The sequence below is a fragment of the Bufo gargarizans genome, unplaced genomic scaffold, assembly GCF_014858855.1.
Source record: "Bufo gargarizans isolate SCDJY-AF-19 unplaced genomic scaffold, ASM1485885v1 original_scaffold_2047_pilon, whole genome shotgun sequence".
NCBI classification, from domain to species: Eukaryota; Metazoa; Chordata; class Amphibia; order Anura; family Bufonidae; genus Bufo; species Bufo gargarizans.
The window spans coordinates 107,465-131,206 of record NW_025334620.1 but is presented as its reverse complement, the minus strand read 5'-3'; the positions used below and the strand labels follow the sequence as shown (position 1 = coordinate 131,206).

Below are 23,742 nucleotides of genomic sequence, written 5' to 3'. Positions count from 1 at the left end.
GAGCGGGAACCGGAGAAGAGCCTTGGGGACCTGAAGGAGCAGGACCGGAGCAGAGCCCTGGGGACCTGAAGGAGCAGGACCGGAACAGAGCCCTGGGGACCTGAAGGAGCAGGACCGGAGCAGAGCCCTGGGGACCTGAAGGAGCAGGACCGGAGCAGAGCCCTGGGGACCTGAAGGAGCAGGACCGGAGCAGAGCCCTGGGGACCTGAAGGAGCAGGACCGGAGCAGAGCCCTGGGGACCTGAAGGAGCAGGACCGGAGCAGAGCCCTGGGGACCTGAAGGAGCAGGACCGGAGCAGAGCCCTGGGGACCTGAAGGAGCAGGACCGGAGCAGAGCCCTGGGGACCTGAAGGAGCAGGACCGGAGCAGAGCCCTGGGGACCTGAAGGAGCAGGACCGGAGCAGAGCCCTGGGGACCTGAAGGAGCAGGACCGGAGCAGAGCCCTGGGGACCTGAAGGAGCAGGACCGGAGCAGAGCCCTGGGGACCTGAAGGAGCAGGACCGGAGCAGAGCCCTGGGGACCTGAAGGAGCAGGACCGGAGCAGAGCCCTGGGGAGCAGTGCAGCGTCTTATTTATGTTATGTACAGTGCTATATTGGATAAGATAGGTCTGGTCACAGTAATAAAAAACACGGAGGTCATGGAGTCCACCATGACAATAGGGACAAATCTATCAATCTTTCAGACCCCATCATTGTTGTACGGTGTGTGACATAGATGGATGCAGTCCACGCCATGTCTAAACAGTCATGTAAAACTTATGGGTGTAGCTACAGCCCCAGAAGTTCATGCCCCTAGAACGTATTAATCATTAGTAATGCAGGTAGATAAGAGTCCTCATGGCCGGACACTGTTAATTTGTAGCAACGTTAACCCTTTCCAGACACTACTGTAATAATACCTCACGGGCCATAGCTAGTGCCCCTACAGGTGACTGCAAAGTACTGCCGGGATATTGTAGGAAATAAAAGAAATTAGGTTATATAAGTTCCTTTATGGAATGAAAAGAGCAAAAAAAAAAAAATTATTAAAAATGACAGAAAAAAATTACACACACACACATATATATAGTGAGGCAAAATTGTGTCATTTGTGTGCGGACTTCCTATGTGTGAAAGTATTAATTGGGAGGGAGGCTGCGGTATTTGCTGGACGTAATGTTTTCGGCTGCCATTTTGAATTCAGCTCAGGTTTTTCCAATGGGAAGGGGGTCATGTGACATATTAGTCTGGACTAGCTTTTACTCAGAAACAACCTGAAAGTGTCAGTTTTGACCTATGTTTTACCTGTTTATGAGATGAGGTTGACGTTTCCTAAAGTTCTTTACATGACGTGTTCTGTGGGTCCATCATTCTGCCAGATGCACATGGTTAAACATTTAGGCTGCGTTCATACCTGAGCGTTCGGGATGGAGCGCTCTTTATGCGCGATTGTATGCGCGTTTACAATCGCGGCTCCGGAACAAGCGAACGCCCATTGTCGCGCGTTCCCGCTAAAGTCTATGTACGGGAATGTGCGAAAAGACGCCCCAAAGAAGCTCCTGTACTTCTTGGGGCGTCGGGCGTTTTACAGCGCGATCATACGCGCTGTAAAACGCTCAGGTGAGAACCATTCCCATAGGGAATCATTGGTTCTTGCCTGTTGAGCGTTTTAGAGCGCGTAGGAACGCGCTGTAAAACGCTCAGGTCTGAACCCAGCCTAAATCCAGTCTGAAGAACCGCAGGTGATCCTTCCTAATAGCACCGGAGGAGTCACAATATGGCTCATCTGAATTGGTGCTGTGTTCAGGTGAAGGATAGGTCAAAAATGACACGTCCAGTGTGTTTCTGAGAAAAGTCTGGCCAAGATTCAGATATCACACAAGTTTCACATATTGGAAGTCAATTTTATAATTATCTACAAATTACACCAGTTAAAAGGATGTGTCCAGACTTGTCTTTTGCTTCTCGATAGATAGATAGAGCCAAAGATAGGAGATAGATAAATAGGTAGACAGATAAATAGTATAGATAGAGAATACTTTTTTTTTTTAATGTGGATGGCACAGCAGTAAAAGGCGATCCAACATCCAAATAAATAAAACAAAAAAATTCCATAGAACTCCTAAGAATGTAGATCAAAAGTAGTGTTCTTTAACCACTTCAGCCCCGCTAGGTGAAACCCCCTTCATGACCAGGCCACTTTTTACACTTCGGCACTACACTCCTTTCACCGTTTATCGCTCGGTCATGCAACTTACCACCCAAATGAATTTTACCTCCTTTTCTTCTCACTAATGGAGCTTTCATTTGGTGGTATTTTATTGCTGCTGACATTTTTACTTTTTTTGTTATTAATCAAAATATAACGATTTTTTTGCAAAAAAATGACATTTTTCACTTTCAGCTGTGAAATTTTGCAAAAAAAACGACATCCATATATAAATTTTTCGCTAAATTTATAGTTCTACATGTCTTTGATAAAAAAAAAATGTTTGGGCAAAAAAAAAATGGTTTGGGTAAAAGTTATAGCATTTACAAACTATGGTACAAAAATGTGAATTTCCGCTTTTTGAAACGGCTCTGATTTTCTGAGCACCTGTCATGTTTCCTGAGGTTCTACAATGCCCAAACAGTAGAAAAACCCCACAAATGACCCCATTTCGGAAAGTAGACACCCTAAGGTATTCGCTGATGGGCATAGTGAGTTCATAGAACTTTTTATTTTTTGTCACAAGTTAGCGGAAAATGATGATGATTTTTTATTTTTTATTTTTTCTTACAAAGTCTCATATTCCACTAACTTGCGACAAAAAATAAAAAATTCTAGGAACTCGCCATGCCCCTCACAGAATACCTTGGGGTGTCTTCTTTCCAAAATGGGGTCACTTGTGGCGTAGTTATACTGCCCTGGCAATTTAGGGGCCCAAATGTGTGAGAAGTACTTTGCAATCAAAATCTGTAAAAAATGACCGGTGAAATACGAAAGGTGCACTTTGGAATATGCGCCCCTTTGCCCACCTTGGCATCAAAAAAGTGTCACACATCTGGTATCGCCGTACTCAGGAGAAGTTGGGGAATGTGTTTTGGGGTGTCATTTTACATATACCCATGCTGGGTGAGAGAAATATCTTGGCAAACGACAACTTTTCCCATTTATTTATACAAAGTTGGCATTTGACCAAGATATTTTTCTCACCCAGCATGGGTATATGTAAAATGACACCCCAAAACACATTCCCCAACTTCTCCTGAGTACGGCGATACCAGATGTGTCACACTTTTTTGCTGCCAAGGTGGGCAAAGGGGCACATATTCCAAAGTGCACCTTTCGTATTTTGCAGGGCATTTTTTACACATTTTGATTGCAAGGTACTTCTCACACATTTGGGCCCCTAAATTGCCAGGGCAGTATAACTACGCCACAAGTGACCCCATTTTGGAAAGAAGACACCCCAAGGTATTCCGTGAAGGGCACGGCGAGTTCCTAGAATTTTTTATTTTTTGTCACAAGTTAGCGGAAAATGATGATTTTTTTTTTTTCTCTTTTTTCCTTACAAAGTCTCATATTCCACTAACTTGCGACAAAAAATAAAAAATTCTAGGAACTCGCCATGCCCCTCACGGAATACCTTGGGGTGTCTTCTTTCCAAAATGGGGTCACTTGTGGCGTAGTTATACTGCCCTGGCAATTTAGGGGCCCAAATGTGTGAGAAGTACTTTGCAATCAAAATCTGTAAAAAATGACCGGTGAAATACGAAAGGTGCACTTTGGAATATGCGCCCCTTTGCCCACCTTGGCATCAAAAAAGTGTCACACATCTGGTATCGCCGTACTCAGGAGAAGTTGGGGAATGTGTTTTGGGGTGTCATTTTACATATACCCATGCTGGGTGAGAGAAATATCTTGGCAAACGACAACTTTTCCCATTTTTTTATACAAAGTTGGCATTTGACCAAGATATTTTTCTCACCCAGCATGGGTATATGTAAAATGACACCCCAAAACACATTCCCCAACTTCTCCTGAGTACGGCGATACCAGATGTGTCACACTTTTTTGCTGCCAAGGTGGGCAAAGGGGCACATATTCCAAAGTGCACCTTTCGGATTTTGCAGGGCATTTTTTACACATTTTGATTGCAAGGTACTTCTCACACATTTGGGCCCCTAAATTGCCAGGGCAGTATAACTACGCCACAAGTGACCCCATTTTGGAAAGAAGACACCCCAAGGTATTCCGTGAAGGGCACGGCGAGTTCCTAGAATTTTTTATTTTTTGTCACAAGTTAGCGGAAAATGATGATTTATTTTTTTTTCTCTTTTTTCCTTACAAAGTCTCATATTCCACTAACTTGCGACAAAAAATAAAAAATTCTAGGAACTCGCCATGCCCCTCACGGAATACCTTGGGGTGTCTTCTTTCCAAAATGGGGTCACTTGTGGCGTAGTTATACTGCCCTGGCAATTTAGGGGCCCATATGTGTGAGAAGTACTTTGCAATCAAAATCTGTAAAAAATGACCGGTGAAATCCGAAAGGTGCACTTTGGAATATGCGCCCCTTTGCCCACCTTGGCATCAAAAAAGTGTCACACATCTGGTATCGCCGTACTCAGGAGAAGTTGGGGAATGTGTTTTGGGGTGTCATTTTACATATACCCATGCTGGGTGAGAGAAATATCTTGGCAAACGACAACTTTTCCCATTTTTTTATACAAAGTTGGCATTTGACCAAGATATTTTTCTCACCCAGCATGGGTATATGTAAAATGACACCCCAAAACACATTCCCCAACTTCTTCTGAGTACGTCGATACCAGATGTGTCACACTTTTTTGCAGCCTAGATGCGCAAAGGGGCCCAAATTCCTTTTAGGAGGGCATTTTTAGACATTTGGATCCCAGACTTCTTCTCACGCTTTAGGGCCCCTAAAAAGCCAGGGCAGTATAAATACCCCACATGTGACCCCACTTTGGAAAGAAGACACCCCAAGGTATCCAATGAGGGGCCTGGCAAGTTCATAGAATTTTTTTTTTTTTCGCATAAGTTAGCGGAAATTGATTTTTTTTTGTTTTTTCTCACAAAGTCTCACTTTCCGCTAACTTAGGACAAAAATTTCAATCTTTCATGGACTCAATATGCCCCTCAGCAAATACCTTGGGGTGTCTTCTTTCCAAAATGGGGTCAGTTGTGGGGTGTTTGTACTGCCCTGGCATTTGAGGGTCTCCGCAATCATTACATGTATGGCCAGCATTAGGAGTTTCTGCTATTCTCCTTATATTGAGCATACAGGTAATGAGATTTTTTTTTCCGTTCAGCCTCTGGGCTGAAAGAAAAAAATGAACGGCACAGATTTCTTCATTCGCATCGATCAATGTGGATGAAAAAATCTCTGCCAAAAAAAAAAAATGGAGGGGAAAGGCGTCTGCCAGGACATAGGAGCTCCGCCCTACATCCATACCCACTTAGCTCGTATGCCCTGGCAAACCAGATTTCTCCATTCGCATCAATCGATGTGGATGAATAAATCATTGCCGGGATTTTTTTATTTTATATATATATATACACAAAGTGTTTGCCAAAGCATAGGAACGCCGCCTCCTCCTCAGCTCGTATGCCTCGGCAAACGTATCTGTCACTGCAGAGGAGAAAATCCCGTCTTGCAGCGCCGCATACACCGACTTGCGTGTAATCTGACAGCAGCGCAATGCTTCTGTCAGAATGCACATCGGTGCTGCAGCTGGTCGATCGGTTGGTCCACCTGGAAGGTAAAAAGACAAAAAAAAAAAAAAAGAAAAAACCAGGCCACAACGCAATAATTTTATTAACTTTGGAACAGAACGTGTAACTTTAACTTTTGGAACTAAACATTAACCTGTTTGCTTACCTGTTTTTTTTTTTTTTTGTTTTTTGTTTTTTTACCTTTATAGAACAAACCTCTCCTTCCCCATGGGTCAATGTGCAAAGCGCAAATCGCCCAAAGATGTGGCGAAGTGCGTTATGCACTTTGTCCCATGTGAAAGGAGACGTTTGCAGCAGCAGTGAGTGAATGGGCCCTAATAGCCCTGTGTGCCTGTCCTGGTGAGATGATCCCTATGCTAATAGTGTACCTGTGAGTGGTACTTCCGGAAACACTCTCCAAAGCATAGGGCAGGGTGGTCCGGACAGTCAGGACAGAAATAGCGGGTGTCACGCCTTATTCCACTCCTGCTACAGACACGACATCTTTTTCGGGGTGACTGTTGGGTTGAGGTACCAGGAACGACATTGGGGAAATGTCGCTCGTGTAGACGGCTAACTACACTGGTGGTTGGGGCCACGGAACCTCCTGGATACAGGAGGTTCTCGATGATCTCTTCCTGAAATTTGAGGAAGGATCCAGTTCTCCCAGCCTTACTGTAGAGAACAAAACTATTGTACAGAGCCAATTGAATTAAATATACAGACACCTTCTTATACCAGCGTCTGGTGCGTCGGGAAACTAAATACGGAGACAACATCTGGTCATTGAAGTCGACCCCTCCCATGTGGAGGTTATAGTCGTGGACTGAGAGGGGCTTTTCAATGACACGGGTTGCTCGCTCAATTAGTATTGTCGTGTCTGCGTGAATGGAGGAGAGCATGTAAACGTCACGCTTGTCTCTCCATTTCACCGCGAGCAGTTCTTCGTTACACAGTGCGGCCCTCTGCCCCCTTGCAAGACGGGTGCTAACGAGCCGTTGGGGGAAGCCCGCGCGACTAGTTCGCGCGGTACCACAGGCGCCAATCCGTTCTAGAAACAAATGCCTAAAGAGGGCCACACTTGTGTAAAAATTGTCCACATAAAGATGGTACCCCTTGCCGAATAAGGGTGACACCAAGTCCCAAACTGTCTTCCCACTGCTCCCCAGGTAGTCAGGGCAACCGACCGGCTCCAGGGTCTGATCTTTTCCCTCATAGACCCGAAATTTGTGGGTATAGCCTGTGGCCCTTTCACAGAGCTTATACAATTTGACCCCATACCGGGCGCGCTTGCTTGGGATGTATTGTTTGAAGCCAAGGCGCCCGGTAAAATGTATCAGGGACTCGTCTATGCAGATGTTTTGCTCTGGGGTATAAATATCTGCAAATTTCTGGTTGAAATGGTCTATGAGGGGCCGAATTTTGTGGAGCCGGTCAAAAGCAGGGTGGCCCCTGGGACGGGAGGCGGTGTTGTCACTAAAGTGCAGGAACCGCAGGATGGCCTCAAAACGTGCCCTGGACATGGCAGCAGAGAACATGGGCATGTGATGAATCGGGTTCGTGGACCAATATGACCGCAATTCATGTTTTTTTGTCAGGCCCATGTTGAGGAGGAGGCCCAGAAAAGTTTTAAGTTCGGAAACTTGGACTGGTTTCCACCGGAAAGGCTGGGCATAAAAGCTTCCCGGGTTAGCGGTGATAAATTGTGTGGCATACCTGTTTGTTTCGGCCACAACTATGTCTAAAAGCTCCGCAGTCAAGAACAGCTCAAAAAATCCCAGGGCCGAACCGATCTGAGCCGTCTCAACCCGAACTCCAGACTGGGCAGTGAAAGGGAAAACTACAGGTGCGGCTGAAGTTGGGGACTGCCAATCAGGGTTTGCCAGCACCTCTGGGATTCTAGGGGCTCTACGGGCACGTCTTTGCGGTGGCTGCGACGGGGTCACTACTGCACGTGCCACCGTACCAGCTTCAACTGCCCTTCTGGTGCTCGCTACTTCACCAGGTTGTACGGCAGTGCTGGTACTAGGTCCAGGGAGGGCTGGGCTGCTGGTGTATGCCTCACCACGTAATCCGACAGCACCAGCCCCACTCTGCTGCTCTTGAAGCGGATCCTGCGCAACCTGCGGTCTAGCGACACGGGGCCGGGTACGCCTGGTGGTATCAGGGACCTCAGCCTCCTCGTCCGAACTTTGGGTCAGAGAGCCACTGCTTTCTACAGGTTCGTATTCTGACCCGCTGGATTCATCAGATGAGGGCTTCCCACTCCTCATCCGACTGGGTCAGAAGCCTGTAGGCCTCTTCAGAGGAATACCCCCTGTTAGACATGTGGGCAACTAAATTTAGGGGTATTCCCTGAGACTACCCAAGAAAAAAAAAGCAAGCCTGTCTTACAAAGGGGAGGCTAGCGAAGTACCGGAGGCCGCTGCGGTTGATAAAAAATATCAAAACTGATTTTTTTATCGCCGCAGTGCGTGTAAAGTGAATGTGCAGTGATCAAAAAAAAATTTATTTTTTGTCACTGCGGTGGGGCGGGTGTGGGCGAACGCACGTGTGGGCGACCGATCAGGCCTGATCGGGCAAACACTGCGTTTTGGGTGGAGGGCGAACTAAAGTGACACTAATACTATTATAGATCTGACCGTGATCAGTTTTGATCACTTCCAGATACTATAAAAGTACAAATGCTGATTAGCGATACGCTAATCAGCGAATAACGGACTGCGGTGCGGTGGGCTGGGCGCTAACTGATCCCTAACTACCTAACCAAGGGACCTAAACTATACCTAAAACCTAACGGTCAATAACAGTGAAAAAAAAAAGTGACAGTTTGCACTGATCACTTTTTTCTTTTCACTTGTGATTGACAGGGGTGATCAAAGGGGTGATCAAAGGGTTAATTGGGGTTCAGGGGGGTGATCAGGGGCTATAGTGTAGTGTTTGGTGTACTCACTGTGAAGCCTGCTCCTCTGCTGGATCCAACCGACGAAAAGAACCAGCAGAGGAGCAGGCAGCCATATAACAGATCATATTTACAAATATGATCTGCTATCTGGCACTTTGATTGGATTTTTTAAAAATCAGCAACCTGCCAGCCACGATCATTGGCTGGCAGGTTGCTGACGAAATACCTCTCGATGAAATGCCGGCGCGAACTGCGCACGCGCGGGCGCATACTCGCGTCATCTCGCGTCTCGCGAGATGACGCGTATATGCGTGACTGTGCGCAGCGCTGCCACCTCCGGAACGCACATGTGCGTTAGGCGGTCCGGAGGTGGTTAAAGGGGTTGTCCCATGAAAAATAATCTACAGTTTTCAAACCAGCACTGGGATCTGAATACTTTTGTAATTGGATGTAATTAAAAATGTAGCATAGCCAGTGAGCTATTCAATAAAATGTATCTGTATAGCGCCACCTGCTGCTCTTTTTTTTCCCTATTTCTTTGACCTGCTCACTGAGAAGGCCGCACATGCTCAGTTTCATCCTTAACTGCCTCCTGAGCTGTGATAGGGAGAGCAGGGACACGCCCCCTTAGCTGCAGCAGAAAAGACACTCCCCTTGAGCTTTCAGCTTGATATAAATCTAGCAGAGCAATGAATGGGGAGATCTCTGGATCCATGTGAGGTACAGGCATGGTTCTAGCTTTGTTAGAAAGAGGTTGTCATTAGTCAAGGGATAACCCCTTTAACCACCAAAGCGACATTTCAGTCCTCTTACTGGGACTTTTCTTAGATATGAGACCGATAGATATGAGATAGATAGACAGATGATAGATATGAGATAGATCAGTGTTTCCCAACCAGCGTGCCTCCAGCTGTGGCAAAACTACAACTCCCAGCATGCCCGGACAGCCTTTGGCTGTGCAGGCATGCTGGGAGTTGTAGTTTTGCAACACCTGGAGGCACACTGGTTGGGAAACACTGAGATAGATAGATAATAGAGAGATATTAGATAGATAAATAGATAGATAAATAGATAGACAGACAGACACAAACACATACACAATAATATAACCCCCACATATCCGGTATCCCCTGTATACACTTTTTGTATGTCAGCAATGAACAAAAAAAAAAAAAAGAAGAAAAATATGTCTTTTTTTCGCTTGTGGACGGGATGTCACACTTCTGGCCCACAAAGAACTAGCGGCAGCGAGTACATGACCCTCAGTGCTGGAAGGGAGTGCCTGTGAAAAGTTAGGTGGCTTTTTTTTCTTTATGCTAATCACTTTGTAGGTAAAAAAAATTTTTTGAAGGTTTAACTACATTTTTCAATACATAAAAATACATGCTGAGTATGTGAACAGAGTCCAACTATGCCAAAGTTAACAAGGCTTTTACTAGAAAACAGGTTATCTTCTACTTACAACTATAAGATGCAGTCGTTTTTACAATGATTGCAACCGACTTACCTACTTTTGTTTTTGGTATTTGTTCCTTCCCCTAAAAACACAGAAAGAAAAGCTGTTGTAAATGAATGTACAACATGCAAAACCACAGAAAACCTGTTGGACTTGTCAATGGAAAAATGTCCAGTTTGCTGCGGTAATATCACATAACCAGCAGGTGGCACCCAAGCTACCTTCAAGAGCAAAACCAATAAAAAGAGTTGGATGAAGGGATACACCCCAACATATTACAGGTCAGGGAGGGGGGCAGTATATGCTCCAATCATGCGCAGAGCCCCTTTAAGAACATAAGCATGTTACTGTAGCCATTAAAGTGGCACTCTGGTTCGAGAAAAAAAAAAAAAATACAAAAATCCCATTAGCTAGGAATGAACAGAAAACTCTATAGTCACCTCCCTTCCATCTTTTCAGCTGCAGATCTACAGATTCTCAGGCTCCTATTCTGTCATCCAAGATGGCCGCACCACTTTTCAACTACCTGATGCAGGCTGTACATTTGGTAGCCCAAGACACTCCCTGCTTGTCCGGCCCTGCTCTTGGATTGGCCAGCATTATTCACATGAGCAGTGCTGGCCAATCCAAGGACATCAGGAAGTGTCTTGGACTACCACATGCACAGCATGCATCATGTAGTCTGAGAAGCGGTGCGGCCATCTTGGATGACAGAAATGGAGCCTGAGAACTGGTGGATCATCAGGAGAGGGTCACCAGGTAAGTGTTCTCTGAACTGGTTCCATCACCATGACTTCAGGAATAAAATATCTCGTCTGCCTCACACAAGTGTATTACTGTGTCAGACATGTTCTCCCAGAGCTCTGCCTTCTGTCAGTGTGTGACAGACTTGGAACAGACTGACTTCCAGCGAGTCTCCTGGATAGGTGACACGTGAGGAGGAGAACTTCCAGGCCAATATACACAGCCATGTACCTTGCCAGCCTGAACCTCAGACTGCATCTCCTTAAGGGCTGCCAGCTGTTCCTGAAGAGCTCGAATCTCCTCTTTCTTCCTCCGTTCTGCTTCTTCTGCTGCCGCCTTCTTCTGTGCCTGAAAACGGGAAGAAAAGAAATCCAAATAGATGAATGTATATCAGAATGCTCTATGCTGCTCATTTCAGCAGACCAGCTTTTACACCGATTTCTGCCATCTGGTAAAGCAATGAACCCCATGCCCGATGTTCCTATGGGAGATAAGCGGTGCCAGAGGGGTCTCTCTCCTTCATCACATAAACATGCTTTTCCAGCCATTCTGTATATAGATCGCTGTCTGCTGCTAGGCTATACATCCAACTGTGATCATTGCTAACTCAAGGTTTTGTCTTAAAGGGTTTCTGTCACCAGATTTAACCCTATAAATCTAGCTGACATTAGCAATGTGCTAATGTCAGCTAAACCTAACTAGCCTATTCCTACTTTTATCTATGCCCCCGTTACGCCAGAAATCTAACTTTTATAATATACTAATTATGCTCTAGGAGCGTGTGGGGGGGGGGGGGGGGGGGGGGTTGTTCCTCCTTCTAGAGCAGTGGTGGCGAACCTATGGCACGGGTGCCAGAGGTGGCACTCAGAGCCCTCTCTAGTCTCTAGTCACGCCCTGGCGTACCAATATACCTTAGACTCTTCCTGCCCTTCATCAGCACAGGGCGCACTATGAACAGCACAAGCAGTGCACTGGATGTAGGCAGGCTATTATAGCTAAATCATAAAGTACATGATAGATATACTATATTGGACTGTAGTATTCAGGTTACATTGCTGTGCTGGCACTTTGCGATAAATGTGTGGGTTTTGGGTTGCAGTTTGGGCACTCGGCCTCTCAAAAGTTTGCCATCACTGTTCTAGAGGCTCCGTTCTCCCATCTTTGTCGCCTCCCTCCAAGTCCTGATTGACAGGGCCAGGCAGAGCTCGCATCTGTCTGCCAGCCCTGTGCTCAATGCTGAACGGTGCGAGATTTCACCAGAGCACAGGGCTGGCAGACAGATGCGATCTCTGCCTGGCCCTGTCAATCAGGACTTGGAGGGAGGCGACAAAGATGGGAGAACGGAACCCCCCCACCCCCCACGCTCCTAGAGGCTAATTAGCATATTATAAAAGTTAGATTTTTGGCGTAACGGGGGCATAGATAAAAGTAGGAATAGGCTAGTTAGGTTTAGCTGACATTAGCACATCGCTAGTGTCAGCTAGCTTAATGGGGTAAAATCTGGTGACAGAAACCCTTTAACCACTTCAGCCCCGCTAGCTAAAACCCCCTTAATGACCAGGCCACTTTTTACACTTCTGCACTACACTACTTTCACCGTTTATCGCTCGGTCATGCAACTTACCACCCAAATGAATTTTACCTCCTTTTCTTCTCACTAATAGAGCTTTCATTTGGTGGTATTTCATTGCTGCTGACATTTTAACTTTTTTTGTTATTAATCGAAATTTAACGATTTTTTTGCAAAAAAAATGACATTTTTCACTTTCAGCTGTAAAATTTTGCAAAAAAAACGACATCCATATATAAATTTTTCGCTAAATTTATTGTTCTACATGTCTTTGATAAAAAAAAAAATGTTTGGGCAAAAAAAAAAATGGTTTGGGTAAAAGTTATAGCGTTTACAAACTATGGTACAAAAATGTGAATTTCCGCTTTTTGAAGCAGCTCTGACATTCTGAGCACTTGTCATGTTTCCTGAGGTTCTACAATGCCCAGACAGTAGAAAACCCCCACAAATGACCCCATTTCGGAAAGTAGACACCCTAAGGTATTCGCTGATGGGCATAGTGAGTTCATAGAACTTTTTATTTTTTGTCACAAGTTAGCGGAAAATGATGATTTTTATTTTTATTTATTTTTTTCTTACATATTCCACTAACTTGCAACAAAAAATAAAAAGTTCTAGGAACTCGCCATGCCCCTCACGGAATACCTTGGGGTGTCTTCTTTCCAAAATGGGGTCACTTGTGGGGTAGTTATACTGCCCTGGCAATTTAGGGGCCCAAATGTGTAAGAAGTACTTTGCAATCAAAATGTGTAAAAAATGGCCTGCGAAATCCGAAAGGTGCACTTTGGAATGTGAGCCCCTTTGCCCACCTTGTCTGCAAAAAAGTGTCACACATCTGGTATCGCCGTACTCAGGAGAAGTTGGGGAATGTGTTTTGGGGTGTCATTTTACATATACCCATGCTGGGTGAGAGAAATATTTCGGCAAAAGACAACTTTTCCCATTTTTTTATACAAAGTTGGCATTTGACCAAGATATTTTTCTCACCCAGCATGGGTATATGTAAAATGACACCCCAAAACACATTGCCCAACTTCTCCTGAGTACGGCGATACCAGATGTGTGACACTTTTTTGCAGCCTAGATGCGCAAAGGGGCCCAAATTCCTTTTAGGGGGGCATTTTTAGACATTTGGATCCCAGACTTCTTCTCACACTTTAGGGCCCCTAAAAAGCCAGGGCAGTATAAATACCCCACATGTGACCCCACTTTGGAAATAAGACACCCCAAGGTATTCAATGAGGGGCCTGGCGAGTTCATAGAATTTTTTTTTTTGCATAAGTTAGCGGAAATTGATATTTTTTTTGTTTTTTTCTCACAAAGTCTCACTTTCCGCTAACTTGGGACAAAAATTTCAATCTTTCATGGACTCAATATGCCCCTCAGCGAATACCTTGGGGTGTCTTCTTTCCGAAATGGGGTCACATGTGGGGTATTTATACTGCCCTGGCTTTTTAGGGGCCCTAAAGCGTGAGAAGAAGTCTGGAATATAAATGTCTAAAAAATTTTACGCATTTGGATTCCGTGAGGGGTATGGTGAGTTCATGTGAGATTTTATTTTTTGACACAAGTTAGTGGAATATGAGACTCTGTAAGAAAAAACAAACAAAAAAAAATATATATATTTCCGCTAACTTGGGCCAAAAAAATGTCTGAATGGAGCCTTACAGGGGGGGTGATCAATGACAGGGGGGTGATCAATGACAGGGGGTGATCAGGGAGTGTATATGGGTGATCACTCCTCTGTCATTGATCACCCCCCTGTAAGGCTCCATTCAGACGTCCGCATGTGTTTAGCGGATCCGATCCATGTATCCGTAAAAATCATACGGACGTCTGAATGGAGCCTTACAGGGGGGTGATCAATGACAGGGGGTGATCAGGGAGTGTATATGGGTGATCACCCCCCTGTCATTGATCACCCCCCTGTAAGGCTCCATTCAGACGTCCGTATGATTTTTACGGATCCATGGATACATGGATCGGATCCGCAAAACAAATGCGGACGTCTGAATGGAGCCTTACAGGGGGGTGATCAATGACAGGGGGTGATCAGGGAGTGTATATGGGTGATCACCCCTCTGTCATTGATCACCCCCCTGTAAGGCTCCATTCAGACGTCCGCATGTGTTTTGCGGATCCGATCCATGTATCCGTAAAAATCATACGGACGTCTGAATGGAGCCTTACAGGGGGGTGATCAATGACAGGGGGTGATCACACATATACACTCCCTGATCACCCCCTGTCATTGATCACCCCCCTGTCATTGATCACCCCCCTGTAAGGCTCCATTCAGACGTCCGTATGATTTTTACGGATCCATGGATCGGATCCGCAAAACACATACGGACGTCAAGGCGGAGCCTGACAGGGGGGTGATCAATGACAGGGGGGTGATCAGGGAGTTTATATGGGGTGATCATGGGTGATAAGGGGTTAAAAAGTGACGGGGGGGGGGGGGGGGTTTAGTGTAGTGTGGTGTTTGGTGCGACTTTACTGAGCTACCTGTGTCCTCTGGTGGTCGATCCAAACAAAAGGGACCACCAGAGGACCAGGTAGCAGGTATATTAGACGCTGTTATCAAAACAGCGTCTAATATACCTGTTAGGGGTTAAAAAAAAATCACATCTCCAGCCTGCCAGCAAGCGATCGCCGCTGGCAGGCTGGAGATCCACTCGCTTACCTTCTGTTCCTGTGAGCGCGCGCGCCTGTGTGCTCGCGGTCACAGGAAATCTCGGCCCTCGCGAGATGACGCGTATATGCGTCACTGTGCGCAGGGCTGCCGCCTCCGGACCGCACATCTGCGTTAGGCGGTCCGGAGGCGGTTAAAGAGGTTTTCCCACAAATCACACACACCATTCAGCCTCTTGCACTGTGCCTGTTTTCAGGGTGCTGTTTTACTATGGAGGACGCTGAATAACATGCATCATCACACGCACCCCCATCTTATCGACATGAGCACTTGAACAGGAAAACTTGAACTTTTATAATTTTAGCACAAGGCCGCAACATAACAAAATGTGAAAAAAAGTCAAAGGGTCTGAAGACTTTCCAAATGCATTGTGGGTGGATATATGTATATATATAATATATATATACAGTACAGACCAAAAGTTTGGACACACCTTCTCATTCAAAGAGTTTTCTTTATTTTAATGACTATGAAGGCATCAAAACTATGAATTAACACGTGGAATTATATACATAACAAACAAGTGTGAACCAACTGAAAATATGTCATATTCTAGGTTCTTCAAAGTAGCCACCTTTTGCTTTGATTACTGCTTTGCACACTCTTGGCATTCTCTTGATGAGCTTCAAGAGGTAGTCACCTGAAATGGTCTTCCAACAGTCTTGAAGGAGTACCCAGAGATGCTTAGCACTTGTTGGCCCTTTTGCCTTCATGCTGCAGTCCAGCTCACCCCAAACCATCTCGATTGGGTTCAGGTCCAGTGACTGTGGAGGCCAGGTCATCTGGCGCAGCACCCCATCACTCTCCTTCATGGTCAAATAGCCCTTACTTTCAAAGTTTTCCCAATTTTTCGGACTGACTGACCTTCACATCTTAAAGTAATGATGGCCACTCGTTTTTCTTTACTTAGCTGCTTTTTTCTTGCCATAATACAAATTCTAACAGTCTATTCAGTAGGACTATCAGCTGTGTATCCACCTGACTTCTCCTCAACGCAACTGATGGTCCCAACCCCATTTATAAGGCAAGAAATCCCACTTATTAAACCTGACAGGGCACACCTATGAAGTGAAAACCATTTCAGGTGACTACCTTTTGAAGCTTATCAAGAGAATGCCAAGAGTGTGCAAAGCAGTAATCAAAGCAAAAGGTGGCTACTTTTAAGAACCTAGAATATGACATATTTTCAGTTGTTTCACACTTGCTTGTTATGTATATAATTCCACATGTGTTAATTCATAGTTTTGATGCCTTCAGTGTGAATCTACAATTTTCATAGTCATGAAAATAAAGAAAACTCTTTGAATGAGAAGGTGTCCAAACTTTTGGTCTGTACTGTATATATAAGCATAATAAAAAAAATCCATCCTGAGCCACTTCCGTTTCTGTGCTACCACTCCTCTCCTCTACCACTGCAGTCAAGATGTAATGTCTTGGTTGCAAAGATAATGTGCCCAGATACCACATATGATCACTGTAGCCAATCACTGAGGCCAGTGATTGGCTGCAGCAGTCACATGTGGTATATGGGCAAGTCACCACTAGTCTTGGCAAAAAAAGGCCAACAGGGAGGACGGAGGGCTGCAATGGAACAGGACAGTAAGGGGCGCATTCACACAACTGTAGTGTTTTGCGGTCCGCAAAAACATCTATACCGACCCGTGTGCGTTCCACAATTTATGGACAGCACATGGCCGTCACGGTGATAGAAATGCCTATTCTTGTCCGCAATTTCGCACAAGAATAGGACATCCTGTATCTTATTTGAGGGGCTGTGGAACGGAACTAAGGATGCGGACAGCACACTGGCTTACATAAGCAGTATTTCCAAACCACTTTGGTGATCTAAAGATACAGATATCATATTTCAGCACCAAAACACTGGCCAATTTACCCCATGGTAACATGCTAAAAGTGTTGATCCTCGGCTGAGCATTCAAAAAGTATTGAAATGTGAAATATTAAATGTGAAATATGAGTAAAAGGAAGAAAGTTGAAAGCCTCCCACATAAACCCGGACTCGTACCTTAAGTTCAGATTCTGTGGGTTTGCCATCAATTTTGGAAAATCCATCAAACAGGGTTTTATACAGAATGTTTTTGCGTATGGTGGCGTCATCCGTTGGCATGTGCTCGAGAACCTGCGCGCGATTCTGCTGGTACAAGTAGAGTATAATCCGCACTGCTCTGTCACGCACTTCTGCAGTTGTGTAATCCAGTGCCCCTAAAGCAAACTAAGAGGGAAAAACACATTACAGACATCAGAGCAGTAAGAAGGGTCTGATTGCCGCTGATTGTTCAGAAATGTTTGGTGCTAAATTGTTAGCATATAACTGGTTGTAAAATGAGGGAGATACCATCTTCCAGCACCCCGGGGAGCAGCAGATCGCTGTGACCGTGCTGTTATTGGGCAGCTGTGATCACAGTCAAGTTCCCGGAGACTAGCCAAAGTGGTCTCTGAACATGTGATCGCTGTGGCAGGCGATCCACTGTACAGAAAAGCCAGAAGGGCTGTGCTCAGCTAGAATCCTTGATGTTAGAGCGACCCCTGCTGGTTGTAAAGTTAACTGTGATTCTGCTGTCTTGTGAATTAAGAAAGGGCTTGTCTCACTTTAGCAAGTGGCCTTTATCATGTAGAGAAAGTTATTACAAGGCGCTTACTAATCCAGCAGTGGTGGCCGCGTTTGCACACTATAGGAAAAAGCACCAGCCTCTGTGCGCTCCCACGGTCCCGGCCACCGGAGAGATCAGCAGTTTTTCCTATGGTGTACAAGCACGGCACCACTGCTGGATTGCAGGGTGGTCATAAACGTGGGAACCAGAAGTGTATAATGTGATGGAAAAATTAATCCAGCCAGCAAAGGAGGCAATATGGGCAATCACAGTACATTACTAAGTGCTTGTATTAACTTTCTCTACATGATAAATGCTATTTGCTCAACTTCTTTAAGCTCTTGCTGACCTGACTGTCCCATAAAGAAAAAAAATAAAAGTTATATTTATTAGTTTTACCAAACAGCACTCTATGAGCATACACATACACACATTTCCCCACCTTTTTCTTTCATAAAAAATAATGTATTTATTAGTTTTAGCAATAGTATGGCGGGCTTTGTGTGTAACTTATGCAAACATACACATATTTTATTTCCTTTTTCTTTCACAAATAAATTGAAAAAATATAGGTATTAGGTATTTTTTACATTTGTTGTTTTTTGGACAATATCCCTATTAGTAGCACGCTCTAGGCTTTGACAGAGCATCGGTAGACGCTAGGTCAGAAAGCACATGCGCTGTAAACACTGGCTGCACAGACATTTCCATCTGCAGTGTGGGCACGGTAATTCGAGAGCGCGTGCGCATGGGAACTAGATGTTCTGAATCCACACGAGGGAGCTGCCCTTTCCCCCTCTGATCACGGTGCAGAGGCCTTTACCCGCTTATGGAGTCTTCTGGAGGATGAAAGCTCCAACTATGTATGAATTATTGATCTTAATTAGTTGCACTTGTGCACCATATGGTATAATGAGGCCCCAATTATCGCTGTAATCACTATAGATGTATTTATTATGATTTCACTCATATGTATTTTACCAATGGTCATTTTGACGTCTTTATAAGGCGTTATACAATTAGTGAACATACACTTGAGTATGAATTTTTATGGAAAATCATGTTTGGTTTATCTAATCGATTTAATCACTGAATAATCATGTTCACATTGTTGCGAGTATGTGAACTCTGCTGAGCACTTCAGTCACTGCTTGACAAAGGCTCTATTAAAATGATCTGAAACGTTGCAGTGATTGAATAAAGAGATCTCAGAGTGCTGCCTCTATTTACCATTTAATTATTCGTTTTAGCTACACTTAGTAGAATCCATTTTCACAGTACAAACATAAGTTATGGGTTTACAAATTTAGTCTTTAGAATCTTTTGTACCAGAAAAAATAAAATTGATGAGGGTTTATGCATGTATTTTGTGGTCCACAAAAAAATACGGATGACATCCGTGTGCATTCCGTATTTTGCAGAACGGAACAGCTGGCCCCTAATAGAACAGTATATCCTTGTCCGTGATGAGGACAATAATAGGACATATTCTATTTTTTTGCAGAATGCACACAGAGTAACTTTTTTTTTTTGCTGACCTATTGATATGAATAGTTCCGTGTGCGGTCCGCAAAAAATAAAAAATAATGGAATGGACACAAAAAGAAAATACGTTTGTGTGCATGAGCCTTAAGAAAGGAAAAATTTTTATTTCTGTACTTGCCATAAAATCCTTTTCTCGTTGGATGCATTGGGGGACACAGCACCATGGGTATATGCCCAGCTGACACTAGGAGGCTGACACTAGAAAGGACAAGTGTTGGCTCCACCCACATGGGCTATACCCTCTGCACAGACACTAAACTAACCAGTTGGTACTAAAGCAGTATGAGCACCAAAATCCAGAGCGAAAAGTGAAGCCAACAGGCCAGATGCTGGACCGCCCAGGATGCCCCGACCGCCCTAGTGGAGTGAGCGCTCAACCGGAAAGGGGGATCACGACCCTTCGCCACATAGGCTTCCTTGACAGTCGACCAACTCCAACGGGAAATGGTGGCTTTGGAGGCTTGTAAACCCTTACGTGAGCCCTCAGCGACGACAAAGAGAGTCAGAACGACGGAAGGACTCCTGTAACTGGAGATACAGCCGGAGGGCCCGAAACACATCCAGACGGTGGAGAGAACGCTCTCTGGGATGAGAGGGGTTGGGACAGAATGAAGGCAGTACAATCTCCTCATTAATGTGGAAGGAGTAAACCACCTTGGGAAGAAAAAAGGGAACTGGGCGCAGGACAACCTTGTACTGGTGAAAAACCAAAAAGGGAGACCGGCAAGAGAGCGCCACTAGCTCAGAGACTCTGCAAATGGAGGTAATCGCGAGTTGAAAGGCAACCTTAAAAGAGACGTAAGAAAGAGAGATCTCCTTCAAGTGCTCGAAGGGAGAGGACTGAAGGACATCTAAGAGCAGATTCAAATCCCATGGTTCCACTAGAGAATGGAAGGGAGGGACGTGATGAGCCACCCCCTGAAGGAAGTTTTTCACTTGGGAACGAGAAGAGAAGCCAAAGACCTTTGGAAAAGAACAGACAAGGCCGAGAACTGACCTTTGAGGGAGGCCAGGAGGAGAGGTCTGTCTGAAGAAAGGCAAGAATCTGAGATCCACGAGTGCTGACAAGATGGAGGCCCAGAAGCAGAAGCTAAGAGCAAACTCTGCCCACAGGGCAAAAGCCAGCGCTTGACTGGGATAGGAGGGGAGGAGACCTCTCCCAAGAGCCGAGGAGCGGACAATAAAAAGGGGAGGGGGGGGTATGAGAGTATGCGGCCTAGGCAAGGAAAAAGCCGGGCCCTCGATTACTGAAGCGGCAGGAAAAGGTGAACGGGCGGGGGTAGGAACCGGCGGGGGGGGGAGGTGCATCTGGTCCACGATGAATCCCCATCCTGCAGCAGGAAGAAAATAAAATAAAAATAAAAAAGAAGCAAGACCTGCAATAAAAACAGAGCAGGTCAGGTCTGCCTCCTACGGACACTAGACTAAAACTGGTTAGTTGAGTGTCTGTGCAGACAGTATAGCCCATCTGGGTGGAGCCAACACTTTTCCTTTCTAGTGTCAGCCTCCTAGTGGCAGCTGGGCATATACCCATGGTGCTGTGTCCCCCAATTCCAATTCCATTTACGAGAAATAATGTTTTCTGTGTCAAATGTGTCCATAGCCTTTAAAGGCCTGTGTGTATTGCTCTTTAACAGCCTGGCATCACTGTTATGCTCTCTAAGGGTATCATGTAGCACTTTCAAGCAGGCTGATTGCAGCAGTTGTATTCCAGTGGAACGCACAGTTGAGCTGTTGAAGTGTTATGCTAGCACTGATATGCTGCCTCCCCCCACCTGCTAATCACTGATTGACAGCTTTCTCCCTATGCAGAGAAAAAGACACAGCTTCAGCGTGCTTGACAATACTGTATGCTGTCCTAGGAGAGGGTGGCATAGCAGTGATGACAGTGTGGAATCTTAACCACGATGATCAGCAATGAGATTTCTCCCAAAAAAAATTCACAATGCAATCAGGCTCATTACCCCAGGTAGCAGTGTAGTTACACGTCTATAAATGTCCTGCTACTGACCCAAAAGAAAAAAAAAATCCTTTCCTAAAGTGTCTGCACCAATATTCTGCACAACTCCTTCACAATATAACAGCTGGTTGGTATAACCTCCTGGCGTGTGCCAACTCTGGCATTCCTGTTGTTAGAGTGTGACGCCATTCAGGGCAGCAATAAGAATGTCAGACAGCAGGCAGACCAAAAACACAAGCTACTCCCTCTAAACCAGGCATGCTCAACCTGCGGCCCTCCAGCTGTTGCAAAACTACAACTCCCAGCATGCCCGAACAGCCTACAGCTATCAGCCTACAGCAGGGCACTCTAGATGTCACTGTTATGGGGGCACTGTGGAGGTCACTGTTATGGGGGCACTGTGGAAGTCACGGTTAATGGGGGCACTGTGGAAGTCACGGTTAATGGGGGCACTGTGGAAGTCACGGTTAATGGGGGCACTGTGGAAGTCACGGTTAATGGGGCACTGTGGAAGTCACGGTTAATGGGGGCACTGTGGAAGTCACGGTTAATGGGGCACTGTGGAAGTCACGGTTAATGGGGGCACTGTGGAAGTCACGGTTAATGGGGGCACTGTGGAAGTCACGGTTAATGGGGGCACTGTGGAAGTCACGGTTAATGGGGGCGCTGTGGAGGTCACTGCTATGGGGGCGCTGTGGATGTCACTGCTATGGGCGCTCAGTATGAGTGATAGGGCACACAAGTGTATCTGTTTTGCGGTTTGCAGTTGCGGAACCACTAAATAAGGTTACTGTCCGTGTGAGATTCACATTTTTCTGCAGTCCCATTGAGTTATGTGGGTTTTCCATCTGCATTTTGAGGACCAGAATAGGACATTTTCCATCTGTCACAGAACTGACACACGGATGTGGGAAGCACAGGGACGTCATCAGTGTACTTTACATATCCATATGTCAGTTCCAGAAAAGATAGTATATGTCCTATCCTGGTCCTCAAATTCATAGAACTCAATGGGACTGCAAAAAATGTGGATTGCAGAATGGATACTGTCTTGTGCATAAGGGTTTAGATACACAGCTCAGCAGGCAGGATCATACAAGATGGGATTAGATACACAGCTCAGAAGGCAGGATCATAGAAGATGGGATTAGATACACAGCTCAGCAGGCAGGATCATAGAAGATGGGATTAGATACACACTTCAGCAGGCAGGATCATAGAAGATGGGATTAGATACACAGCTCAGCAGGCAGGATCATAGAAGATGGGATTAGATACACAGCTCAGCAGGCAGGATCATAGAAGATGGGATTAGATACACAGCTCAGCAGGCAGGATCATACAAGATGGGATTAGATACACAGCTCAGCAGGCAGGATCATAGAAGATGGGATTAGATACACAGCTCAGCAGGCAGGATCATAGAAGATGGGATTAGATACACAGCTCAGCAGGCAGGATCATAGAAGATGGGATTAGATACACAGCTCAGCAGGCAGGATCATACAAGATGGGATTAGATACACAGCTCAGCAGGCAGGATCATAGAAGATGGGATTAGATACACAGCTCAGCAGGCAGGATCATAGAAGATGGGATTAGATACACAGCTCAGCAGGCAGTATCGCACACAACAGGCTGTGTATCAGGCACACACCTGATAGGAGACAGAGTGAGAAGTAGATTCCTGTCTGGGTGTATGCTGCAGGCATGGCCAGCCTGTGACTCATCACTGCGCAGTGCAGCCAGGCTTGTGTATCAATAAAGTTATGTATTCAACAAAACAAGAAGGGGAGAAAGTAAACAGATCTGCCAGGATAATGTGATGTCTTCCAGGGGGGAAGGAAAGCTCGGACATGAAAAACAGGTATTGGGGGCATATGTATGGAAAGTGAGGGGTGTTAGGAGCAACCTCTTTAAGTTGCTCAAGAAAAGAACGCACAAGGCCATGTGCACTGATCGGCAGGGATGCTGGGAGTTGGAGCCCCATGATCTGATATTGATGATCTATTCTGAGGATTGGTCACCAATATTTAAATCTTGGAAAACCCTTTTCACTTACTTATAACTTCCTTGAGGTTCCAAGGTATCTAGGGCAATCCAGATAAACATTTACCTTCATGACGTTGTCAACGGTGAACCCAGAATTGTCTGTGCCCATTTCCTTCAACAGGTTTTCCACAAGCTCTACTTGGCTTAAGGCTAGTCTTGATGGTAGCGTTCCTTTCAATGGTTGAACCAGATTAACTGGAATTATCTGTAGGGGCTTTACTTCCTTGAACAGCGCCATCTCCTGCAAGAAATACATATGCATCATATTAATGGTAAGCATAATTAATAGCAAGTACGTTCAGAAACTTAAGAGGGTTTTTCATACACAGAGCCAAGCAAAACAGTAAAAGCTGCTGAAGTTCATTTTCCAGGACACAAGTCAGAACTTCCTGACTTTTGATACTATTACAGCAACCAGAAAAATATTCCTCCAGCAGTAATAGGACTAAATATGCAGCAGACCTCTGAGCATCCTCTCCTCAATTAGGTGCAGGAAACTTCTGGA

At 45.3% G+C, this 23,742-nt stretch overlaps 1 protein-coding gene across 2 annotated transcripts in view; it reads right to left on the bottom strand.

Moving 5' to 3' along the window:
• LOC122923902 (centrosomal protein of 104 kDa-like) overlaps nt 1-23,742 on the bottom strand; it is a 139,373-nt gene that overhangs the window by 33,102 nt on the left and 82,529 nt on the right. For both annotated transcript variants that reach the window (XM_044274762.1, XM_044274763.1), the window contains exons 13-16: nt 23,302-23,478; nt 17,095-17,301; nt 11,035-11,151; nt 10,111-10,141 (exon numbers count right to left, since the gene is read on the bottom strand). In XM_044274762.1, the coding sequence (XP_044130697.1) occupies nt 10,111-10,141; nt 11,035-11,151; nt 17,095-17,301; nt 23,302-23,478 (532 nt within the window). The remainder of the gene's footprint in view (nt 1-10,110; nt 10,142-11,034; nt 11,152-17,094; nt 17,302-23,301; nt 23,479-23,742) is intronic.